A 24,675-nucleotide genomic window follows, 5' to 3' on the forward strand; every position below is an offset into this window, starting at 1 on the left:
ATCTCAAAACCCTGGAGTGTTCAGTACCATAGTATACACTCACAAAGTTGGAAATCTAAATAATTAAAAAACATCCCTCACAGCTGAGGACCTCTCCAACAGGAAAAAGCTAAGTTGCCCATGGCCACCTCCAAGAAGACACCTTACCATGCCAACAAATATGACCAAAACCAGATAATCATCATTTTTTCCTAGCAAGAAATGTGTGCCAGACTGAGAAAACTGGTATTGGTTAGCTGAACCATAAGTCATTTACTACTACTGTCTAACATTGCCTAGCAATTCCCTCCAGAAAATAGAGACCTAGGTTTGTAGCATACAGAGACAAAAACTTGCCAATTGAATCTTGATAACAGATTAAAGATGGGTGCTTTTTAAAATGTGATGTAGGTAAAATGGAGTAATCTACAGCTAGTTAATATTATGAAAAACCCTTCTTTCGAAATAAATACAGACCGATTGCCAAAGCAATCAGGGCAAGAACCTAACCCCTCTCAAAACTGCAATAGGCATTAATTTGTTTCCAAGTAGTTGTAAGAGAAGATGAGTCTTTCTAAATTAGTCTCACTTCCCAATGAAAACTTTGTTTGGAAATACTAAAAACATGCAATTGTGTATATCAAATGATTTTTCAATAGACAGGATACATACCTGAATTAGCAATACTTATCAAATTCGTGTAAGGCTAGTGTAAAGGGATCACATAATTTCAAGTGACAAACTGGATGAAAGCCACTATTCGAGACTAAACTGTCTCTGGGATGTGTATTCCAAAGTATTTCAAACAATGTAATTATTCAAGCAGCACTCTTTCTTTTCTCACTTTTGCAAACCCTTTAGTAGCCACCCCCTTGCCTTGAACCTTGAAAGTCACTAGTTTAAAAAAAAAAAAATAGTCACTGATACCTCTCAGTTTCCCCAGTCCAACAGAAGGAGGTGCAAAGGCCAAGGGTTTTTGTCCAGTTTTCTGTCAGTACTGCTGTAGATGCCAGTACCAGGAAAGGAACTCAACCACAGCAACACTGATAAAGATTATCTCCAGGAACTACACTCTTCAGAAAGAATAGCCCAAAATCCAGCAGGCATTAGAAAAAGGCAGAGATGGGGTACACCTGACTGGCTTTATTGCCTGAGAAGGCCTCAGCTATATAAGAACCACAGAAGATGAAAAGCACCATTCCAATTCACAGCAATGTTAATTCTATGTTCATGCACTATTATCAGGATGTGTTACCTTGTATTTCAAACACCGCAAGTTCAGCCAAAAGTACAACAGCTGAGGTTAAAATGCATGCTGCAAGGAAACTTTAGTTAGCATGTAGGGAAGTTTTGCAATTGTGATATTTAACGGGTTCATTTGCCTGGGAAATTAAGATAGGAACAGTGATTGCAATTTTAAGTGACCAACCTAACTGGGGAGAGGAAGTCTGGAAAAGTGCACTACAAGGTTTACGTTCCATTATTCAAGTGAATAATAGTAACAACAACAGTCTTGGAATAAAGTGCAACTCTTCTCGTGTTATAGAGCAGCTCCTTAATATAAAAGGAGTATCCAGACATGGACTGAGAAGTGAGAATTAATCTATCAGGAAATTAAAGGTGTATAAATTATTTATGTAGCAGATTAACCAAAATGGAAAAATGAATGACAAAAGGATAGCGAGTCAGCAAGTCCACTGCATCTGTTACATTCTCAAGAACAGCAAACTTTTTTTTTTTATCTAGTACTTAAAATGTGGTTTTAAGCTATTTTAGTTCTTTTCCTTTTTCTTGCTTTTAATTTTTAAATATTTTTGTTTCTCCTCAGTACTTCAGCTGCTGGCTGCACAGTTTTGCACTCCATTCAGAAAGAGAAAAACAATAGCACGCAACCACCCTGAAACTGATTCATTGTTCTATGATCTTGCATTCTTAAGCGCATGAGTTCCCTTTAAAGCCAGCTGCACAAGGGATCACAGCAGTGGGCAGAGGGAAATATGCAAGCCTCCTCAAGAGCTCCCTTCTTTTTTGTCAGAATGTATCTTTTCAAGGTGTGCAAAGCAAGAAGGCATCAGAGATGTCTGGATTAAACCTTTTCTTGAACTTTTTCCTTTTGAATTGTCTCCCTATTTTCATGACTGGGAAACACAGGGGTTTTCACCTTGATTGCCATAAGAATTCCAATTGCTTACAAAGTATATTGACATTAACAAATCATTCAATTAGTTCATAATTATTATGAAAAGTACAGTGTCAATGCCAGTTAAGATTTGAATGAAACAGCCTGCAACAAAAACTTATCTTGTGTTAGAACGTAAGATGCATTTTAGTATGCTGTACTCAATACATGATTCACTGTGTATTTTAACTCTTTGCCAAAGAATCAGAGACTTCATCTTTATTGTATTATTGATGCAACCCAGCTTCCCCATTTTCCCTCCCAGCCCCAAGGAGAACTCAAACCAAAGGCATTAAGGCACTAAGACCAAGTTCTCAAAAGCAGTTCAGACACTTGGACACATAAGTGGCTTGCTTCCATCCTCAAAACTCCTCAGAACGAACTGGAAGGGAAATCAAGGTTTGTACCTTGTCACATGTGGAGTTCCCTTGTCAGAGAACTTCCCATAGAAAAGAAGAAGAATTCAGTCTTAAATTCTTAAAAGGAATAATAATTACTAAAGGATAATAATAACTAAAGAAAAATTATCAGGGTTAGCAGTTTGCCACTAGATGGAGCAATTTAATATTAAAATTTCCATTTATAAAGAAAATCCTCTTGAAGTTTCAGATCTTTCACTAATACACCTTTCCCATTACCAATTTTTTTTTTTTCTTTTTGTGCTAAGGGCACTCAGAAATACTGCGTTCTTGCAGATTATGCAAGTAAGAAGAAAGTTACATATGAATAAACACAAATGTTTCTATATTTTACCTGTATTACAGCAAAGACTGGAAACAGTGTGAGGTAAACTGCAATTCTAAAGCTCTTCAGTTAAGCTATTAATTTCATTTATCCACAAATCTACACCACAATTTTCAGAAACATTAAGCATTAAGAAATATTAAGCAGTTTATCACAGTATTATGCTCTCTATTCACCACAGACACCAGAAGAACTTTTTGCCAGCAAAGATATTTCCAAATTAGAAGCCTTAAGCCTACCCCGAACCTTAGCCTAACTATTATATATTTAGAATTTGTCTATATTTTAATATCAAAACTGAGAATTAAGAAGATTTTGTACTGGCACATGTGAAAAAGAGACTCTTGACCTCATTAGCCAGAGTCCCAGTTTACATCAGTTGTACCTAAAATCCCTGTAGAACTACAGTGCCTTCTGCCAGTGCAAGACCAAAAGTTGAACCTATGACTATCTAAATTTCAAATGTTAACTTCAAGCAACAATTTACAGTGGTTGCTATCCAAAATACTTCCTGGTAACATTCATCTGGACCTTGTAAAGGTGAGCTGTATGCTTAAAAAACAAATAAAACAACAGTGTTATTGCTGAACGCAGCTCTGAGGCACCAAAGGAAGAAAATCCTCAGTGATTACATGGGTCTTACAATCCTTCTTAAATACTGGATTTACTGGGAAAAGGGGAAGCAATAAACACAGTTAAGGACAGCCAGTGAATGGCAACCCCCAACTGATCACAGCATCACCTTTTTCTTTTAAATTTCTTCTGTTGTATTATACTTATGAAATATGAATATTTCTTAAGTATGATTTGATAATCTGAGTGTTATGAAAACAAGTTATAATATACTGTCTGCTGTATCTGAAGTCTGCATGCCTTATAATACAGTATACAACTTTACTACCCTGCCTATTATTGCACTTTTCTAATGTTAAATCAACTTCTACCTGCACAGCAGGCGTAAATAACAACTGGATTTACTGTTGTGTTTAGGTCCATGGTGAAAATACATGCTTTTAATGTCTAGATGCAGTGCTTTCTTCTAATAATTGTTACTATTATCTATCAAGATTAATAAAAGAACAAACATTAGGCTGCTTATGCAACTCTTCAGGTAATTATGTACTTCTGTCCTACAGAATTCGGCCATGGTTCCAAAGATACTGAGGACATATCATTGATATGTCCCCATCATCTCCATCATTATTATGACCACATTCAGCTCAGGTCCAATTAAGCTAAGCTCTCCTACCTCAATCAAATAGTCTTTAAGGACACTGCAGTTCAAGATTGGCCTACTAGATGGATCTCAGGATGGAGAGAAAGAATATAGGACGGGAGGAGGGTAAACCTTATTATTTTATTTTTAGATTATTACACTTCATTTTCATGCTTTGCTCCATCACTGCACTACTTCCAGTAAGGGGGGGGGGGGGGGCGGGAATGGTGGGGTGTGGAGTGTGAGGTGTGTGTAGGGAACAGACAGAAGAAAGCAAGAAACAAGTCGAGGGGAAGAAAGAGAACACACTGAATAAAGCTTTCCATTAGTTAGAGACATTTCTAACACTTGTGTAAAAGCTACCTTCATTAAAGCTAACATGTCAACGCTGCAGCAAGCAAAGAGGTAAATGAATGTAAAGAAAATCCAGGTTATCACGTTTCAAATATCAACCCAGTACACTTCAGCCCTCTCCTCCATTAACTCCACCTCAGTGTTTGCCTCTGGCTGACTGCTCCTTGACAGCATAGATACAGAAAACAGATCAAGGCTCCAAAACATTTTTCCACACATTCTTCAGTATCTTCTAGCCTCATTTTTCTTACAAAGAAGAAACAAGTTCACTAACTGCAAACTGCCTGCTAGGCAGCAAACCAGCTTGAAAGTGTTTTATATTCCTACTAGAATATTTCATTACATGATTATAATAAATGGTTCAAATCCAAGGCCACACTGACATTGCGGGATTTCAGAAAATGCATTTCAAGATACTTCGAAGCTACTTAACCCAAATTGATTCAGCTTAGTCCTTTAGACATCCAGTGTTTGCTCTATAACATAAAAACAGGCTAAACCGTAACATTAAGTGTTTACAAGAAAATGCATTACCTATATAAAAAAAATAAAAATCACTGGCATCTATGTATGTAAGCAAATTAAGAGAAGCACAAGAATTTAATTGTTGTTGCTTTTTCAGACACCTAATCATTTCACTTCTCAGTCAGAAGAGTCACTCCACAATTAACTTTGCAACTAGTCTCCAGTATAGAAATCTCATCTAAGCCTTTCTACATTGTGTGTATTTTCAGGCAACGTGACAATGCCAGCAAATTTATTCACACAAGAGAAAATGCCTTTCAACATCCTGAAGATGCGTGAAAGTTTCAGTTGCATCTAGTTAAAAAAGTATCCCAAATGGAATGTGTGTGATTAACTTCCCTGCTCGCCCCTATTATGACCATCGCACTTAAAGCCAGGGGCAGGGGGAAAGTAGAAAGAAAAAAGGAAAAACAAAGAAAAAAAGAAGGGAAAAAAGAGAGAAATACTATTCTTACTTCCTCACTTATGCTTCAACAACAGTATATTAAGTAGAATACACTGTAACAAGCCGTCTCTGAACCACAGGGTTCAAAAGCAGTGGAACATGAATGAAAGCAATGTGAAGCTGCGCTAAATTACACGAGAGCAAGCTTGTTTGCCATAGCATGAGAATAAAAGAATTAGGGTAGAGGAAGACAGGGAGTGAAGAGAAGGAAGAGAGAAGGGGAAGCAGTAACGTATTTGGTATCAGCACTAACATTTTTTTTAATGTCTTCTTCTTGATATTGTTTGATGCAACTGTCATTTTCTCTGAAAGTTCTTAAGTTCTCTTCTCTCCTGGGCACATCAGTCCCAGCAGAGCAAGGAGAATGCAATTAGAGCTAGCTATAAACCTGCCTGGTAACTCTCTCATTTTAAGTGTTTGTTAGATGAAGATAGATCTGCCCTTTTAATTCGGAGACATTGCATACTAAGTACAAGTTAATGACTAGTTAGGACTTCAATCCCTGACAGAGTTATATATGTAGGCTACTGTCTCTGAGAGGAGATAAAGACATGGAGAGAAAAAACAGCCATTGAGTTAATCATGACCAAAAATCATTACCATCTAAGACTGAGTGTCTGATGAAGTCTGTTTCAGGATCATTTGGCATAGTTGTTTATAATGTCCACAAAACATATCAGAGCTAAAGAAAACTTTGATGTATGGACACTACATCACCAGACATGGCACTACAGCTGTATATGTTTTCAAGCAAAGGACTTAGTTCCTCTTTCTGTCGGTCTTTGCTGTAGATTTCAAAACAGCAAATTAAAATTGGTTGAGGACAACCAAAAGTTCACCAGTCACACACATCAACTTCCACAACACAGGGTGAGACCAGTCTGTCAGTACCGTGATGCAGAGGAGAATGGACACAACCTTCTGCCTTTTGCACACCCTGCTGGGAGCTGCTAGCAAATCTGCAGTCTAGTACTGCTGGCAGCAACAGACTTTCCAAAGGCAGGTCAAATCCCACCTTAGAAGCACACAACAGAGACATCCCTGCAGCAGCCTTTCAAGCACAGATCTCCTACTTAGCAAAGATTTCTCTGGGGATACCCATGTCTGACTCATCCTTTGCAATACATTTCCCTTTCCTCCAAATGCAGACTGGGACTTCAGCTATGTTGTGACTCTCAAACTCTTTGTTTGTTTTATATTTGCAAAGCCTTTTGTAGGAATTTCATTTTCCTAGAATCACGGAAAGTTGCACACCCTAAAGCTGCATGTGAAAATGCTTCAATTATCTCCAAAGCCCAAATTTTCTAATGTCTATTCATAGCAGCTTTAGGTCACAGCCACCTACATTTCTTCAGAAAGTCAGTCTTCTTCATAACAGGATAACATATTTTGAATCACCCCTGAATGCATCTTGCCTTGTTTTTGTAATGAACTAAGGTACAGCCCCCATTTGAATTAACGTGCTTGCAATTGATGGAAATAAAGCAATGAGACCAGGAACTATCCAAAGGTATAGTTTACCTTGCTTGTACTGATCTCTTATCTACATTCTTAGAAAATAAGGCCTTGATATTACCAATGCTGCACCAGGCCCTGTTCACTTCAGTGGATTCAATGAAAGCACAAGAGTCCATCTGTGCAGAGCTCATTGCAGAAACGCCACCAAGTATCTTAAGCTTGATCCTATAATCAAGTTTAATTAGAATCACTGGGACTTAGCACAGGTGTAAAGATCCATCATGTTGATCCACTTGTAGGATCATAGCCTTAATGTAAAGACATAAAGCATTTTGTTATTACTTCAAATAATCCAAGTTGATCTCTTTTAAAGAAATGAGGTCTGATCTTACAGCTGGCTCTGCACAGGTAGGGCGCTTCATCTCCACAGAGTTCCACCGACATTAACTGGCATAAGGCAGATTTTCCCTTGTAAGAGAAGGAGGGAAAAGAAGAACAGGAGGCAATAACAGGAATGAACCTTCTTCCCCTGGAGCACTCTTCTCACTGACTGCAAGTCTTCCCAGGGTCCAGAATTAATAAAACAGACAGTAAGATAAGATTTGTTGCACTCCAGTCCTCATAGCATCTGCCTACTTGGCGGGGTGATAATATGCCTACACCTAGCCCTGGGTAATAGTATGTAAACACAAAAGACAAATTTTAACTAGACAGTGTGCAGCAATTGCTAGGAGGGTTATGATTACATCACAGTAATCCACTCAAAAGTTGTAAGATTAGCTGTGTAATTAAAAGAGTAATAAAGGAATAGCTTAAGAATATGCAAAATTTGCAAGCACCACAAGAGCTAAATAAACTTACATAGTCATTTTAGTTTTCTGTTTATGACATATCATCTTGTCCTCTTCGCTGTCAGTGGTACATCAGTAAGAGCCTCAGAGAGCTCTCACGCTCTCTCTCAGGAGCCTTTTCTTACATGGCATTCCCTTTAAGAAATCTGAGTGAAAGGTGGGTAATTAACTTCTAAGAAATATATAGAAGAAATGAGTTTTCAAGAAAGGAAACAACATTATCAAGCCAAACACATTAAAATTATCCACACCTTTGATTTTTTTTTCTCCTGTTTGGCATTTTCTTTAACAAACACCAGCAAGTTGCTGGTCTAAGAAAGATTATTATATTAATTTCTTTTTTATCTCAAAGTTTAACCTGATCTAGACACATTTCTTTCTAAGTCCATTGCAAGACTTCTTACTGGAAGCTCTTTAAAGCAAAGCTTTCTTCTATTCCCACAACGATTTGAGAAGCAAAACAGGAAGATGAAAAGTACTATTCTTCATTAATATACCTTTTTTTTCAAAATCTCCAGGCTGAAGTAAACAAACAAAGAAGGCAAAGACATATACATTCTCCCATCTCATTTTTCCTGTGCCTCATAGCTCCAGGATTTCATAACGTTTTCAGAGGATCCAACCTAGAAGGACAACTATGGAAATACAAGAGTAACACTGCTATGTCTAGAAGTCAGGGAGAACAAATGGTTACATTATTAAAAATCTGTTGTGTTGCTTTTTTTTTTTTTTTTTTTAAACTAACGTTGGGACTACATTTCTTTTACACACTTGTCTTTATTCCTAAGCGAAAGAACTTAAAGAAAATGCTATCTTAAAGTAGACTTGAACTGTGAATTTTAGCATTCCCACTTCATGAGAGAGAAGGATTTCCTTTAACAGGTATCAATATTACTTGCAAAATTAAATAATCTTTACCCCACCCCATCAAAAAGGTCACTAATTCCTAGAGCTTGTTCTGTGCCTAAAAAGGTGGTGGGCTGGCCTAGTATTGCTCTGCCCCCACTCACCTACTAACACAGCGCTGGTAGAACGGTATCTAATTTCTTCCTTCCCAAGAGTTTCATTTAGCCCATACCCAAGCATGTCTCTACATTGTTGTCCCTCTAGAGTACATCACTAATTTAAACAAGCAAGATTAACCAGAAGCTTAAATAAAAACTTACTTTTTCCTGGTAGAGTCTTGCTGGTAGTAAGTATAATAATAAGATAATTAACACCTATCTGGTGTTCCTCACATGTCCTCAATCCTCTTTTCTATATGCATCACCAAGTGAAGGCAAGCTCCTCCTTAGATGATATATAGGACTAGTTAGACCTATTCTAAAAAATACCCTAGATTTTGCTTACAGCATCCTGGATATTTTTCTAAAGAGTTCTGCACTATGCTCAAGGGTTCATAAGGTGTGCTTTGCACCACCTGGAACACTGGAAGTCTCAGCTATTTACTTTTCCAGGTCTTTGGGGCAAAGACTTTAATAACACAACCTAAAGAAAAGAACTAATTAAAGGCATTAGCCAATGGTAGTGACATCCCTTTCATTCAGTTTGCTTTTCTAGCATGTTAATTGAGTATAGGGAATGAGCTAACAGGATAATGGCTGAAGAAATAGCAATCAGATATTTTAAGGCACAGGCTGAACCCAGGATTCCATATAATGGTAAATTCTTGGACTTACGTACTTAACTGCCTTCTATTTTGGGACTCGCTTGGAATGTTCTCTCTTGCTCAGTAATTCACTGCCACAGTACTTAAAATGTAGAGCTACCGTTGTCCAGCACTGCCTTGTGTTTTCCAGACTCTGGAGGAAGAATGATTAAGTATCAGAGATTTAGCTAAGCTAATGTTGTTTTTTCAAACCAGTTCCTCTTTTGATTCCTGTACTACTACACTTCTATCAAAGAATCTAGGACTTTGTCCTTCCAAGTTATGTAAATAACATTGGGAATACAAAAAAGATTATAGGCCCTGTCTTGACAGGGATAACAATATGTTTTAGGCTACACTCAATAGACAGGCTAGGTTAAGCATGAGCTAAAGTCAGCTGCCTGTTCTAGACAGAATCTCAAAGCTTCACTAACTTTGTTGACACCCACTCATATATCTACGAATTTTCTTTGGGGCACAATCTGTGTTTCCCTCTGACCACATCTTGTAAAATACACATGCTAGCACATTGACTCCTCCTCCTTTGCAATGGGAGCAGGCTAGATGAGCTGCCGTAATGGACCACATATATGCTGACAAGTATACGAAGTCACTAAGTCACAATAATCCAGTCATTTCTGATTACTTCTATATATCCTTAAACACCTGTTCTCAAAACCAGTTCAAATGAATTTTAAATACAGTTTGGCATCATTCTATCTTGCTCAAAATGAGAGATTATTGTATAAATGTCTGTCTTTGCCCCTTCTTCCACAACATGCCCAAAACTGTACCATGCTCCACAAGTAAAGCCAATTCATGCCTTTTGACATGTGACTGCTAAACTAAGACTACTTCATAACTGACAGCAAAGCTGTGCTAGCACAAATTTTACTGGATAATGTGAAACTTTGACTATGGGAAAAATTGAGCCAGGAAGTCTGGTGAAGAATAACTAGGATTCCCCGACACAGCCTTTTTCACAGTTGAGTCATATGAATGATTTCTGAAATTCTCATTCTTTATAACTGTCTAAGGTATGAGTTATGTACCTTGTGGCTCTTGATCACATAAAGATGTTTACCTGATGCCCAGACTCAGAAAAGTGACCTACATGAACTCCCAAGTTAGCATTCTTCAGGTAGTTTAAAATTGCACAGTAGGTAAAAAAAATCACTCAAGAACCCAAACTGCATTTGAGGAATTTACATTCACCACAGAAGGTGCATGCTTCAAAAATTTTATCCAAGTGCTAAGCCAGTTCCTGGTACAATTTAACACAATTTACAATCTAGCCCCAGATGTTGTATATTCCTTTGTGATATCTAAGATATGTTTTCCTCACTGGTTGCTGTCATGTACCAATGCAGCATTGAACAGTAATTAAAGTCTTGCATTAAAACTCTCTTAACCCCAGATTTATGAACTTCTGATATTCTTTATAAAATAGTGACTGTTAGACAACTGGCAGGTAAAGTTTTCCTCCTCTCCACTTTCCCCTTTTCCTCCCAGCCTGTAATTGTCTGGCCACACAGAACAGAAATTAAGCCACTGGCTTCAAGTGGACTAAGTTTATACGTAGATTTGTGTGTGTGCAAAATTATGAACTATATTAACACAGTTACTTAGGCATAAGTCAATGAAAAAGTCTAATTTCTGTAAAGATGTGCATTGTTACTTTAGAACTGTCTTAATATTTCTTTTATGTGACATTGTGTACGTATGTTCATGAACTTCTTTTGTACTGAATGACAGACAGTACTTCAGATTGTCTGGTTTGTTTGGTGCTCAACAGTGGAAGTATAAGAATACTTAAAATGTTCCAAATTTGCTAGGAGTACTAGTGGTAATTCAATGTTGACGTCTCCCATTCCCTTTTTCCTAAAAAAAAAAAAAACCACCCCACACAAAAAACCAACCCTCCAAAATTTAACATGCAGTTCTAGAGCAAACAGACCACTATTGGCCTGTAGCCATATGGAGATGCACTGGCATAAACAGAAAAAAATGCTGATGCTTGCATGAAGATGAATCTATCAAAAATGCCTCAGCTTATATGAGTTTGACATGAACTGCAGATAAAAAAAACAGTTGCAATTGCTTCCACACAGCGTTTTGCATGAGTTCAATTAGCCTAATGTAACACCCAGTATCAAGGTGGAATGAGAACGCACTTGTGTATAGACTAGCCAACAGAAAGTATGTGTTTATGGACAGCTGGAAAAAAAGCAACCGACACTGGCAGGAAACTGAGAATAAATGCTAGTGTCACATGCTGCCAAGAGGGAAGAGAAACCATTTCCTCCCAGACACTCAAACTGACTTTGAAGCTCTCAGAAGCTTATTACTCTGCAGACTAACCGAACAGTGTCAACCCCCGCCAAAACTCGCCAAGCACCCCAAGCACATATGTTTAGCCCTTTAAACTAGTAAGAACGGCATTAACAGCCCCCACTCACCACAACCTCCTGGGCCACTGCTCCAGGTCCCCAGGGTGGCAGGTGGGTGCCCTCTCATCGGGCGCTTGAGACAAGCATGACCTCTCCTTCCTGAGCTAGCTGCTTTTCCTAAAAACGGCCAGAGGGTTTTACCTGTCTCCTAGGCCTGGCGGAGCCGAGCCCCAGCAACCCCTAACACCAGGGATCTACCACACGCCTCCCCCCGCCCCCGCCACCATAGGGGGAAACGACAGGACTCCCAGCGATGGAGCTTTACAGAAGGGGGACGCGCCGCCAGGGGAGCGCGACGACGCGGGAGGAAGGCGGCGAGGAGACCGAGGGGCTGAGGAGACCGAGGGGCTGAGGAGACCGAGGGGCTGAGGCGCGCGCGCCCTCGCGCCCTGCCGCCCAGCCCGCGCTCCGCGCCTCGCGCCGCTCTGCCCGCGGGGGGGCGGGGGCGGGCTGCCGGCCGCCTCCAGGGAGCCCGCTCTTCCTCCCCACACACACCGTCACGTGCTCCGGGAGCCGCAAAGCGGCGACGCTTTTGCGACAGGGTGACAGCCAAATGGTGCGACATCCGCGGCGGCCGCAGGAGCAGCAGCCGCGGCGGCCGAGCGCTGCCAGGGCCGAGCGCCGCGCCTGGGCGGGGGAGCGCACCGCGCCCCGGCGGGGACCGCACCGCACCGCGCCCCGGCGCGACCCCCATGTGAGGAGGAGGGGGGGCGGCGGCGGCCCCTCCCGCGTCCCCCTGCCTGCCTGAGCGCGGAGCGCTCCCCCCGCCCCCGATGCGCCCTTAGTCCCGGCCCCGGACCCGCCTCCCTCGCTCCCCTCCCCGCCGGCGGCGGCGGCAGCAGCGTCCAGGTGCGGACTTCAAACCCCAGCGCAATGGCGTCCAACGCGGCCGAGAGGGAGATCCTCTTCACCGAGCTCCAGGTAAGCGGTGGCGGCGTCCCTCGGGGCGCCGCCCCAGCCCCGCTCCCCTCCCCTCCCCTCCCTCGCGGGGAGGATGGAGCCGCCGCCGGCCCCGCCGCGCCCCGCCGCCCCCTGCCCGCCGCTCGGCGCGGCGCGGGGCGCCCACCCCACCCCGCGGCCGGGCCGGGGAGGCGGCGGAAGCCCGTGCCCACCCCAGGCCTCTTCCCGCTTCTCTCCCCCGGGAGCGGAGGCGCCGCCGCCCGGTCACGGCCCCACCCCGCTGCCGGCCGCGACCCGCTTTTGTCTGCTCTCGGCTCCCTCCTTCTCCCCGCCGAGCGGCCGCGTCCCTCCGGCAGGGCCTGCCCCGGGCCGCGACCCCCGCCGCGGCCCCGCCGGCTGGGCAGCGCCCTCCGCCAGCGCCGAGGCCGCCCGCTCCCGCCGGCGCGGCGGAGCCGCCGGGGTGGCTGGTAGCGCTCGCCCCCCGCCCCGCGCCGCCCCGGGCACGGCGCTCGTCGGGGCCCCGGCCGGAGGGGTCCCGGTAGCCGCCCCACCGCCTGCGCCAAGGGTCACGCAAAGAGCTTTTTCCCTGTACGTTGCACCGCGCAGGAGTCGGAGCAGCTTCCTTTATGTAGGCCTTGAACTCGGAGCCTGTGAAGAGGCGAAAATGGTCCGACCGACGCTATTTGTCACACGGCAAGGGTCCTGGTCACTACAAAAAAACCCCAAACGACCCCCCAACACCGTAAAAGGTCCTGAAAACTCGAGGGTTGGTTGTTTCCATCCCTGTAGTTTGACCAGTTTCGGTCGCCCGTGCAACTGTTACTTTTCTGCTTGTCAGCTGCAGGGTTAGCTGCAATTCGGGAGCTTAACTTTTGTGCTTTTATCTTTAAATGTCAGCTCAACCTGCTAGCTCTTCCGCTTCCTTGTCCAAAAGAAAGCTTACTTTTTTTTTTTTTTTAATATACACCGCTAAGTCTATGCAAGTTGTTATGGTTAACCAGGCAAAGAATGTGTCTCTGAATTTATTAGTTGGACAATTAGCCAAAGAAAGAAGTCCATAAATGGAAAGCATTGAATTTAATGCTCGAATAGAAATTAGAAAGGCGTGCTTTAAAAAGGAGAAATTTCATTTCCTAAATGCTGTTAAATTCTCCTGTAATTTTAAATGTTAGCGATGTGCTCACTTGCGTAACAAAGGAAAAGGCACAACAGAGATGTAGCGTTCTACTTAATAGTGTAGCACATGAGATGGCTGAAGGCTAAGAATCCATCTAAAATGCTGAACTTTAATCAGTGGCTCATAAGTGTCTAGGAAGAATCGCTATGTTAATACAAACTTGATACGATGATATATAAGCTGGTAAACCTGTTTGAAGTGGTGAGCTGTGTGAATAAGTAACTATGGTAGTGTTACAGGTAAGCTAAATGGAAGCAGAATTTCTGTAGAAGTACTGAGAGTTGGGTTTGGATTAATTTAAACAGAAATGAGTGGGGTTTTTTGTTTGGGGGGACATTTTTGTTCTTGGGGGTGGGGAGGGTTTTATTTTTTTCTTGGAAGATGAGACTGGCAGTGATACTAATTTAAAAAAAAAAAACAACAACAACAAAAAAAAACCACCAGGATGGATTAGATCCTTTGGTTGTACTGTCTCTTCCATTATATGTGATAACTTCTGTATCGATAAATACAGTTCTTTGGGCAAGACAGAAAGGTTACGAAGTTAACATGGAAATCCCAGTAGGGTTTAAGCTTTGTAAACTGCTAACTTTTAGGTATTTTTAAGAGGAACTTCCATATCAGGAAGAACCACTGTGAAGGTGGTGTTTTGTTTGCAGTGACATATATTAGCAGTGGAATGCGAAGGCATCAGTATCATTTTTCTTGAGAATTCTTCAAAACAAATTACTCTTCATATGCATAAAAGCTAGTTTAGTGGCATGTTCCCAAAGTAAGGGGAACTACAGTGAAGTGTGAGATACGCCATTTCACTCATGTTTCTTCAGGAGGAAACTTCCTCTATCTGAAGAACCCTAACTTAAAAAGTGCTTATATGTAAAATGGGCTTTTACTTGCGTATTGCAATCTTGCGCAGAAAGATGAGGAAGTTGTAGAATGCATGACTACAGTAAAGGTTGAAAGTGTCATGTTGTTGGGTTGATCTAGATCATGAACGATGTGTGGTTTCGATGTTTGGTAATGCTCACGAAAACCTACTGAAAACAAGCTATACCCAGTGTTAATCCCAAGCTTGATCCTGACATGGACTGTAAAGTGACTATCACTCTGTGATCAATATAACACATTGCTTAGTGATATTGTATGTTGTGTATGCGCTTCGTTATGATAGCCCTGCGTACTGCAGCGTGCTGTAAGTAGTTAACTGTTAGGTTTGGATGAAGTTAATAAAAGTGGATCAGTAGTCATGAATCAATTGAACTCTCCTGATACAAAGATCGACAAACTTTCACAACTACTGACTAACAGGATGTGAAGTGGGTTCTGAGAAAATATGAAAAACAAAAGGGCAAAATAACTAACTGCTAAGAAGAAAGTAGTAAAACATAGATGTGGTATATGTACTTGCCTCACGGTGTACTGGGTTTAATTAAACAGGCCTTAGATCGCACCTCTCATGGTGACAGTTTTATATTTAAAAAAAATGACTCCGTATCCGATAGAGCTGTTTCTTAAAAACTTCTGCTAGCAAATATCCACTAGACATTTCTGTCCTGCTTTTTCTTTAAAATATTTTCTCCATTCTTCTGTATCTTACTTTAAACATTTCACAGACAGTTAATAGGATGTGGAAAGTATATCTTGCTTCTAAGCAGGTTTTCGCATAAGTTTGTTCAAGGTGAAAAATGCAACACTTACTCCTCAGTAGTTAGCAAATGCATAGTATGAAATAAACTTGGCAGTAAACAAATCCTCTTTTTAGTTTGTTCTGTTCAGTAGCTTCACTAGCAAAATTACCTGATTACCAAAGCCAGCTTACCTTTTTACCTCCTTTTATCTCCAGTACAGGTTCTTTTGTAGGAAGGGGAAGGAGCTTGGATAAGAACCAGTGTTGCTGATGTTGCCTTCCCTTCCAAAATTCCGCTGGCCTTCTCTGGGCTTGCATCCTTTTAGAATTTTGTCCAGCAGGTAAACTAGCCTCTCCAGTGCTTGCTTTCAGGTTAATTGCACATCCTTTAACTCTCTGCTTCCTGGTGGAAGTGGCAACTCTGTTTCCTCATAAAATTAAACTTTAACTTATGATGCTGTAGGCTGTTAAATAAGGCATCCATGAAATAAAATCTTTTAAGTTTTATATGAAAAAAAAGTCTTTTTTTTTTAAATCATTATTTTAAAAAAAAAGTTTTTGTGAGGTAGTGTGTATTTCCAAAGATGTGTGCTTTCTTGGCAGTGATGATAGAGGTCAGCACAGTAAGGCTGGGGTAACAGAAATTATTACTTAGAGTGTTTAAATGAGGCTATTGTGTATGCAAAGTGATTGCACATTTGTACTTCAAGGTGTTCTCTACCACTTCTTTTCTAGACAGTAATGTAATTGTTTTTATCTTTAGACTTTTCTTGGTAATGTTACAGGATTTATTTTAAGAAAATTTTTGGTTCACTCAAAATTATGCTTCCAAAACAATACCTGTTTAACACCAGAAAAAAACAATGTATTACTTGGTTTTATTTGCTTAAATGAAATTGTTTGGTCAAGATAGAACTTGGGCTATGCCCTAAAGTAATTAAGGATGTAACAGACCCTCATTTGCTTCAAATGGAAGTGTTAAAGGCTCTCTTGGAATGAGTTTTTCAAATTTCAATACCTATTTCTAAAATTACAAAACATTGGCAAAAATGTCTTTATTTCTGTGTTGGTCAGAATAAAGGGAATTTTTTTAATGGATATTTTGTTTTAATGGAAGCTCTAGTCATCTAATTTCCTAAGATGCTGCACTTAGGGATCTTGAAGCATAAATTTCATGACAGCATCGTGCTTAAAGGCCATTGGTAACTTTTTTTTTAAAGTAGTGATGAAGAGTACCACAACTGAAAAATATGTAAATTATGCTTACACGATGGCACATCCGGTATAGTTTTTAGTTTGTTTTATTTTTCCGTTTCATATATGGGACAAGAGTATTCATAAAATGAACATGATTGAAAAATGCTCAGTATTTTGTTAGTCTGCATGATAAAAATTGAACAGCTGAGCCTTAGATTACACAACTGTGTTTTGTATATAAATGTGTATAAATTAGGCACTTGCACCTCGCCATGTTCGGTTAAACTACTAGATGGGACTCTGAATGCCTGCATTTCATTCCTGGCTGCTCTGCTCTCAGCTAGGTGACATTAGGCAGATGACTTTGCTTACTCACGTCTCAGTTTCCTCATCTGTAGAATAGAGGTAATGATGCTTGCTTTTTTAGAGATAAAAAGTACTGGGTATTTATTATTAGCTGTGGTCGAGTGCCTAAGGACACCTTAAAAAGGTACAAGTAACCTAATTAATCTGTTTTGAACAGACATTGTAATTAGGCTGAACACTCAGCAGTAAGATTCCCTTCAAATACTGTTCAGCTAGGACAGATGAGCCTCAAATAATTTTGAATTACTCTTGTTTCTTCAGAACAAGAAAATGTCACATTCAAGTGAAAATATCCTGAACTAGTCTACTGCAGTTTAGACATGAAAGTGTGTGTACAGCTGCTTGGGACTTCTCAGGTCCCTACAAACGCTTCCAGAACTGGTGGATTTAGGGAAGCACTTCAGGTTTTTTCCATTTGTGGATATATATTACTCTTTAAACAGTACTCTGTTCAAAACTTGTATTAGCAAAATATACATCCTGTTCTCAGTGAAACATAAACAGTCCTTAAAATCCCTTTAGGTAGGTGCATGGGTGGGGGTTTTGGTTTTGTTTTGGTTTGATTCCCACCCCCACCCCCCCCATCTTCTGAATTCTCTGCCTGCCTGTTAACATAGGAACTTGTATATGACATAGACTTGTATATATTTGCCTGAATTTTCTTTATCAGAGCAGCTGTCTTTCTAAGACCCAGATCTGTTATTTTAACTCAAGATAAATTATTAGTAATGGCTAGTAGAAAAGTATATTTAGTTACAGTATGTGTAATAGCTCTGCTGGAAGAGTTTTATACATTGTGAATGGTCATTCATTATAATGTAACCTAAAATCTGTAGTAGAATAACTAGATAAACATGTCCTTTACATTGGGAAACGGTGGTTTAAGGGCTTAATGATGGGATTAAGAATCTCTTAGTCAATGTCGCAGTGCTTTGCTGAATTAGAGACTAAGACATTACATGGCCTCTACTTAGATTCAGAGTAACAAAGCCTTATGGTGTGTTACATGCAGCGCGAGGGTCTCAGTCTGCTTTTTGCTTTTCCTTTTTCTAGAAATCATGTGTACGACTGGTACAAATTGGTTGATGGTAGACTTTTCATTTGTTTTGTTTTCTCTACGTGGATCCAGTAAGTGAATGGGTTCAGGAACGGACTGAGCTGAAGCATCTCTCATGAGATCTTGCTCTGTAGCATGGGCAAGGCATTTGTATGGTACTTTGAAGCTTTAATTATTAATTCTTGGTCTGCAATTCCTGGCACAAGCAAAATAGCTTCTTTGCTAGTGTTTGGGGAGGGAGGGGTTGTTTTTAAAGAAATGAGATTTATATTGTAGTATCTCATCCGTGACTTCTGTTACTTTGAGATACGATTCGGAAGTACTACATTGAAACAGAAACTAGTAGTGCCATTAGTTAACAAAATGCTTTGGGCCTGCCCTTACAGTAACATTATATCTGATTAGTTTGTTTATTTGAACTGCAACAATATAATTATGTCACAGTGACACAAGTCCACACCATTTTTGTTACTGCCGTTTTACAGTTACTGGTTACTTACTGTTTGACAGCTCACCAGTGAGTAGAACTACTTGCATGGCAGTCTGGGCATGCATCCTACAGAGCAAAGTTCTGCTCTGTGAGTTTTCTCGTGGTGCTTTGTGGGGTGCTTTCCCAAACCTTCAGGAATTCTGTGACTGTGTGTCAAACTACTGCAGTTTTGTGGCATCCATCAACTTTGCCGGTGCAACTTCTGGCAGCTGGTGAGGAGGATACGGCTGAACTCTGTGGTGGGCAGACACTACTGTGAACAGGATAGTGACATGCAGTTGCAGGCTTATGTTCAGCTAAATGGACCAGCTCTGCTGTGAATTGTGCTGCTGTTGTACTGCGGGTAATAGAAGAGGCTGAAATCAAGCTGTTCAGGCTGATGCATTTAACTTCACAAATAGGGTGAGTTGAGGGAGTTCAGGTGATCAGTTACTATGGCTCAGTTGTGGGACCGCCAACTGTGGGTAGTGGTGATCTGATTGTTTTTTAAGAGTAGGCCACACCTATTTTTCTTGATATTATGTATAGATGCAGTTTCCTATGCTGTGTATCAACATTATGCCCACTTTGGCTGTAGTTCCTGTTTGCTGCTACAGTGGTGTAGAGAGCACTTCTGGAGTGGAGGCACCCTGATGGCAAAGCTGTGCTCTCATCAGTGTGGTTTGTCACTTCTGGGCAACCAGGGAAAACACAGGAATATTAGCATAAGTGTATTTTGCTAGGACAACTGCATCTGTACTAAAGGCCTTTGTTATTTTATTATAGATATATAGATAGCTATCAGGTACCAAATAAGAAACGATTGACTGGGAAGGGCTGGGCTATGAAAGGTTAATATATGCAGATTTCTTTTTTTGTGCCATAAAGAAAGGTTCATCTGTGGCAGGGCCCAGGGAGGGTTTGCTCAAGCCCATTATGCAAATCAGGAAAACTGGGCTATGTTGGTAAAAACCTTAATGTGGACATGACTAAATTAGTTAGCTTTTTCTGCCTCCAATTCCTGTGGATTTCTTTAAGCCTTATTTTCTTCACTGGAGATGTATTGGTTTTTAAATGACAGAGAATTTCTGACTTGTTCTCTAAATAAGTACAGATCAGAGAGCCTGAATCAAAAGCTTATAATATCTGTTTCACGTCTGTAGTGTTATGTATGGTAGTCTGGTGCTGAAGCTAACTGTTTTTTCTGTTGAGGTTTTTCAAATATTTGCGATCCTGCAACATGGTAGCAGGGCTCATAGATTTTAAGTTTCCATTAAACACAACAACATGGTAACCTGAAAATGAAAGTAGCAGAACCAGTGCTATTTCTATTGAGAAGAACCAGGGGGACAGCTTTCCACTAACTTTCCACAATTGTTATTAGTGTGTCACAAAATACAATAGGCGGCAGATCTATAGCCAGGAGAAGGCATAATTAAGTCTGCAATACCAAGGTGCTAATAGATTATATCAAAGTTCTGAGATAAATCACAGGAATAATGTGAGGCTGTGCCTGTTAGTGTGATAGAAACACGTGCAAGGAGATCAGGTCAGAAAGGACAACTTCTCATGTGGATTACTACAACAGTACTAGTATTCTGAATTAGTGCTGGGCCTTAAACCTGGAGAATATTGCTCAACTCTTGGAATGTAAGCCTGATATACCTTTTTTGTTAGCTCATAAAAGTTAATACTCAAAGCACTTGAAGATCACTATCATGTACAATTTCTTTATGAAATTTAAAAAGAATGTACATGTACATGAACTTCATAAGTAAGTATGTAACATCCCTCTGTTTACTCACATTTGTTAGACTATTGAAATAAATAGGTTATTAAAAGGAATAAGAGCTAATAGTAAGTGTAATTGTTATTTACCTGATTTAGAAATACTGCTTGCAAATAATTGCGGTGCATAGCTGTTCTGAAATTTATTTTTCTATCTGTATGTATATAATTTTTTTTTCATATATAGACTTCATGTAACTTTTGAGGAGAAATTGAGAGTTGATGATTAAAAGAAGCAGAAAAAAAGTCCTTTTTTTTTTTTTAAAGTCCCAAACACAAACTGGCTAATTAAACAGGAAATAATATTAATGATATGGTTTACTATATCACAGGCGCTATAGTTTGCTTATGAACTTAGGAACTTTAACATATGTATCTTTTAAAACTGTCAAAAGGTATATTCAGTTTGGTTATTTTGTTGCAGATCACTAAGATGCAAGGCAGGTCTGTGATGTAAATTTAGGATGGAAAAGTTGCCGTGTGCTGGAACTGGAAGCTTTGCCCGTACAGACTTGAGGCTGTTGTTCAAAGAAAGTGTCAGACTTTGTCAGCTGGTACTGCTGCTGAAAACGAGTAGGTGCCATGTTGTGTTGCTTTACATTTGCACAGACAGCTATATGGTGAACAGATTTTGTTGTTAATTTTGTTGTGGTGGGTTTCCCCCCCATCCCAAATTAGTTTTCAGCCAGATCAGGTTCACAATCCAGTTCACTGTGTGGCCATATAAAGGTTTGTACTGGCATCTATCAGCGAATGGTCTGGGGCAGGAACAAACTGTTAGGGGAGGACAGGGACTGCTGGTTCTTTAGGGTGCTTTTTTTTGCTTGCAATGATGGGTTATGCAGTAAAATGTTTATCAGATTACAGGCTGAGATTTACTCTCATGTATGTGACTTTGAGCTAGGGACTGTAAAAAGAGTCCAATTCTGCTGTAGATGAATATACAGCTAACGAACAGTCTATGCCCTGTCTATGGCAATTCTTTCCTAGCTTTGCATTCTTCAAGCAGAAGGTCTCACAATATGCTGCATGTGACAGTAAAAACCTGTTTGTCTGAAAAAGCATTGAAAATAGAATTGGTTTGGACATCATGCATGGATGGAAGAGGTAGTTTCATTTAGTTTGATGTCAAAGGCTGAGAATAGTGTTAAGGTTTTGTAGCAGTACGCTAGGCGAATGTGGGGATATCACCACAACTTTATTTGCTAGCTTTCAGAACTTGCTGTTAAACCTTTTATGCACTCAAGGCAAGGAGTAGTTTTGAAAAATCTTGAGTCTCTTTGTTATTTCTCTAACTTAAGTGAAAGAAAAGTGAGTATATAAGTGAAACAGATGGGATCGAATTTTGGAGTGAAGACAACTTACTGTGCAAATAATACTATAAAATTACTGTCCATAAAAATAATGAAGTGTGAGGTATTACAGTTTGGTATGAATACATTTGTCAGTTATTGAATAGTTCAATAACTGTTATTTAGTGTTAACAGTTAATAACTGTCAGTTATTGAATAGTTCAATAACTGTAAGGCATATTTAGTAGGAAAAAACCCAAACAATGATGACTTGAATGTTTGCAATAACAGAATACCTCTTAATAGTCACATGAGCATCAATTAAAGCACCACTTAGAGGACTTTGAACCACTGTGTACAAGATTGATGCTGTGCTTCAGAGGCGTAGCCAAATTTGGTGGGGGTGGGAAGGCCTGAAAATATGGTGCAGAAATAACAAATTTGAGGTAACAAAGTGATTAAATGTTTCCAAAGTTCTCATGGTGTTGAATTCATTTTCAAAATTTTCAATTCTTTCTCCTCCTTGTACACATTGACAAACTCTGGGTGTGTTATCTTTGTAACTCAGCTATGCCATTAGAATCTGGGACTTTTTTTTTTTTTAATCTGTGCTGTTGGAGTGAAGGATTGTCTTTAGAATAAACAAGGAGAGTGGTTTTGGTAATTCCAGATGTTCCAAAGCTCTCTACTAAGAACTAGCTTATTTGTGTAATGTGAGCAAGAAACTTTATGCCAGTCCTTAGATAAATGGAAAAAACTTGCTTAGTTCTGTTCTTCTGCCTACCTTTCTTATTTCTCTTCCCGCGGAAGAGAAACATGACCCCTTTTATGATAGATTTTAGGACTTACACTGTTTACATGACTTAGGTTATTAGATATGAGATTGAAATTGCTCTTTCATCATTGTGATGCATATTATCTTATCGCTTGGATTTTTAAGTAACTTAAGTCCAAAAGCCTCCAAAACTATTGTTGAGAATTTAGGAGGAATGCAAATTGACTGTGTGGCCTGTTGCTTTTTACAAGCATAATATGTAAAACCATCCACTCCTTTTCTACTTCATGTGTTTATTTATACAGGAAGACTTTGCAAAACAATTAAGTGGAATGTGGTTTAAGAGGATGTTCCCTTTATAGACAGATCTGCATATGACATGACGAGATTATTTCTTCCCTAATTCTCAAATTGTGTAGGCTAAAATTATAAGACAAATGATGACAAGTAGTGTCAGCTTTTCTTAAAAATAAAAGACACAAGTACATTATTAACCTCTGACGTTGTAAGGATGGATGCTGCTGACAACCTGTCCAGAGCACGTGGGGAGCTACATGGGCATAATGGGGTGGGGAGTCAGAATACAGTAAATTAGATTCTAGCAAAAGATTATAGAAGACAGAGTCAGACTGAAGGCAGGCTTTCAAAGACTTGTTTTGAAAAGTACCAAAATAATCATACTACAGATCTAGAGAACATTTTAAAATCGGCAAGGCCTTTTTGTAGGACATGTTCTAAACTTAGTGGCAGCAGTAGAAAAGTAAAAGTACTGTAAATCGTACATGCCTGACTACTAGTGTAGCATTCTTGAACTGCTGCCCATTTAGGACTCGGCAATCTCCTTTAATGGAAGCATGTTTTCTTCAATATTTGAGTTTGTTTGTTGCTTATTTATAAGCTCATATGAAGCTGATGTTTTAGGCTGAGAATGACTGGATGTTAAAGGTTATCGTTTGCAAATTACAATATCAGTATAATTAGAGATCCTCAGGAAGATTATGTAAATTTTGTTCTTGAAACTTAACCCATTATTTAATGATTTTGCTTCAAGTTGCTAGGATTTGTGTCTTTGGTCTCTCTTCTGGAGAGATGGAAACATGACATTTTGAAATTTAAAACAGATAGTACTTTAACATTAGAACAAAATAATTTATTTCAGAGGGGTTTTTAATTGTTGTTCTCTACTTCTTTATTCATACCAGTTAGTCTGAGTCAAACTAAGTATTTGTCTGTTGGGAGAAAAATGTAGTAAGTTTTAACTATTAATCTTTATTAAGATGGTTCAAATATGATTCCTCATCTCATAAGCCACTTCACAAAGTAATATCTAAATCTGACTTTTTTTCCTTTTCATTTTGTATGTGCACTCTTCAAATAAAATGAGTGTCTATGGCAAAGTACATGGCATTCAGGAGCAGCAGCTAATTTTTGTTTGGGGGGCAAACTCCTTTCTTGAATTCTGCCTTCTGTTGTAACATACTGCAAAATGCAGAAACAATTTATGATTGTTAAACGCTTTAGAAATTGGTGTTTACCTGTATTAGGATTCAGTACAAGAGAGTGAGCGAATGTATTCTCAGGCTTTAATTAAACTAATTCTAACAGATTTTTAAAAAAAAAAAAAAAATCCTTAGAAGTTTCTGAAGTGCAGGAGGAAAAACAACATCGGTCTGCTGTAGAGTAGTATTCAGGATCATCTTCTATTTTTCAGGTTAGCAGCCAGCACTAATATTAAAGTGTTCTTTTTTGAAGTGTTTCTTTTTGATGGGAGTAACTCAGTGACACAGTTGGGGCAGCAGCTGCTGTGCATGTGGGAATTGGTTTCTTTAACTCCAATTTGATTCTTGAACCAGATGACCTTGGGTATGAAAGAAAGGCAAGGGAGATGCAAGTTCTGCAAGTGGTCTCCCATTTTTGTAACTCTTTCCTTTCTATAATAGACAATACTGTTTTACGGACTCAAAAGTAACATTTCATTTCTTTAGCATCTGTCTGCCTTCCCGTCTGTTGCATTTACTTGGATTAATTAACTGTCAATTTAAGATTTATACAGTACTTCAAGTAAACAGATTTTTAATACTTAACTACAGGCATCCATATTCTGAATTTATTCCCATACATTTTCTAAACTATGCAGTTGAATTATTTTCTTCTTGATTTCCATCTAGTGTGTAATAT

At 39.7% G+C, this 24,675-nt stretch overlaps 1 protein-coding gene across 2 annotated transcripts in view; it reads left to right on the forward strand.

The window, feature by feature from the left end:
- The first annotated feature begins 12,601 nt into the window (after positions 1–12,601).
- The window catches only part of PKN2 (protein kinase N2), a 57,498-nt gene continuing 45,424 nt past the window's right edge, over positions 12,602–24,675 (forward strand). For both annotated transcript variants that reach the window (XM_076340557.1, XM_076340558.1), the window contains exon 1: positions 12,602–12,770. In XM_076340557.1, coding sequence (XP_076196672.1) covers positions 12,723–12,770 — 48 coding nt within the window. In that variant the 5' untranslated portion in view covers positions 12,602–12,722. The remainder of the gene's footprint in view (positions 12,771–24,675) is intronic.

The sequence above is a fragment of the Aptenodytes patagonicus genome, chromosome 5 (assembly GCF_965638725.1).
Source record: "Aptenodytes patagonicus chromosome 5, bAptPat1.pri.cur, whole genome shotgun sequence".
NCBI lineage: Eukaryota > Metazoa > Chordata > Aves > Sphenisciformes > Spheniscidae > Aptenodytes > Aptenodytes patagonicus.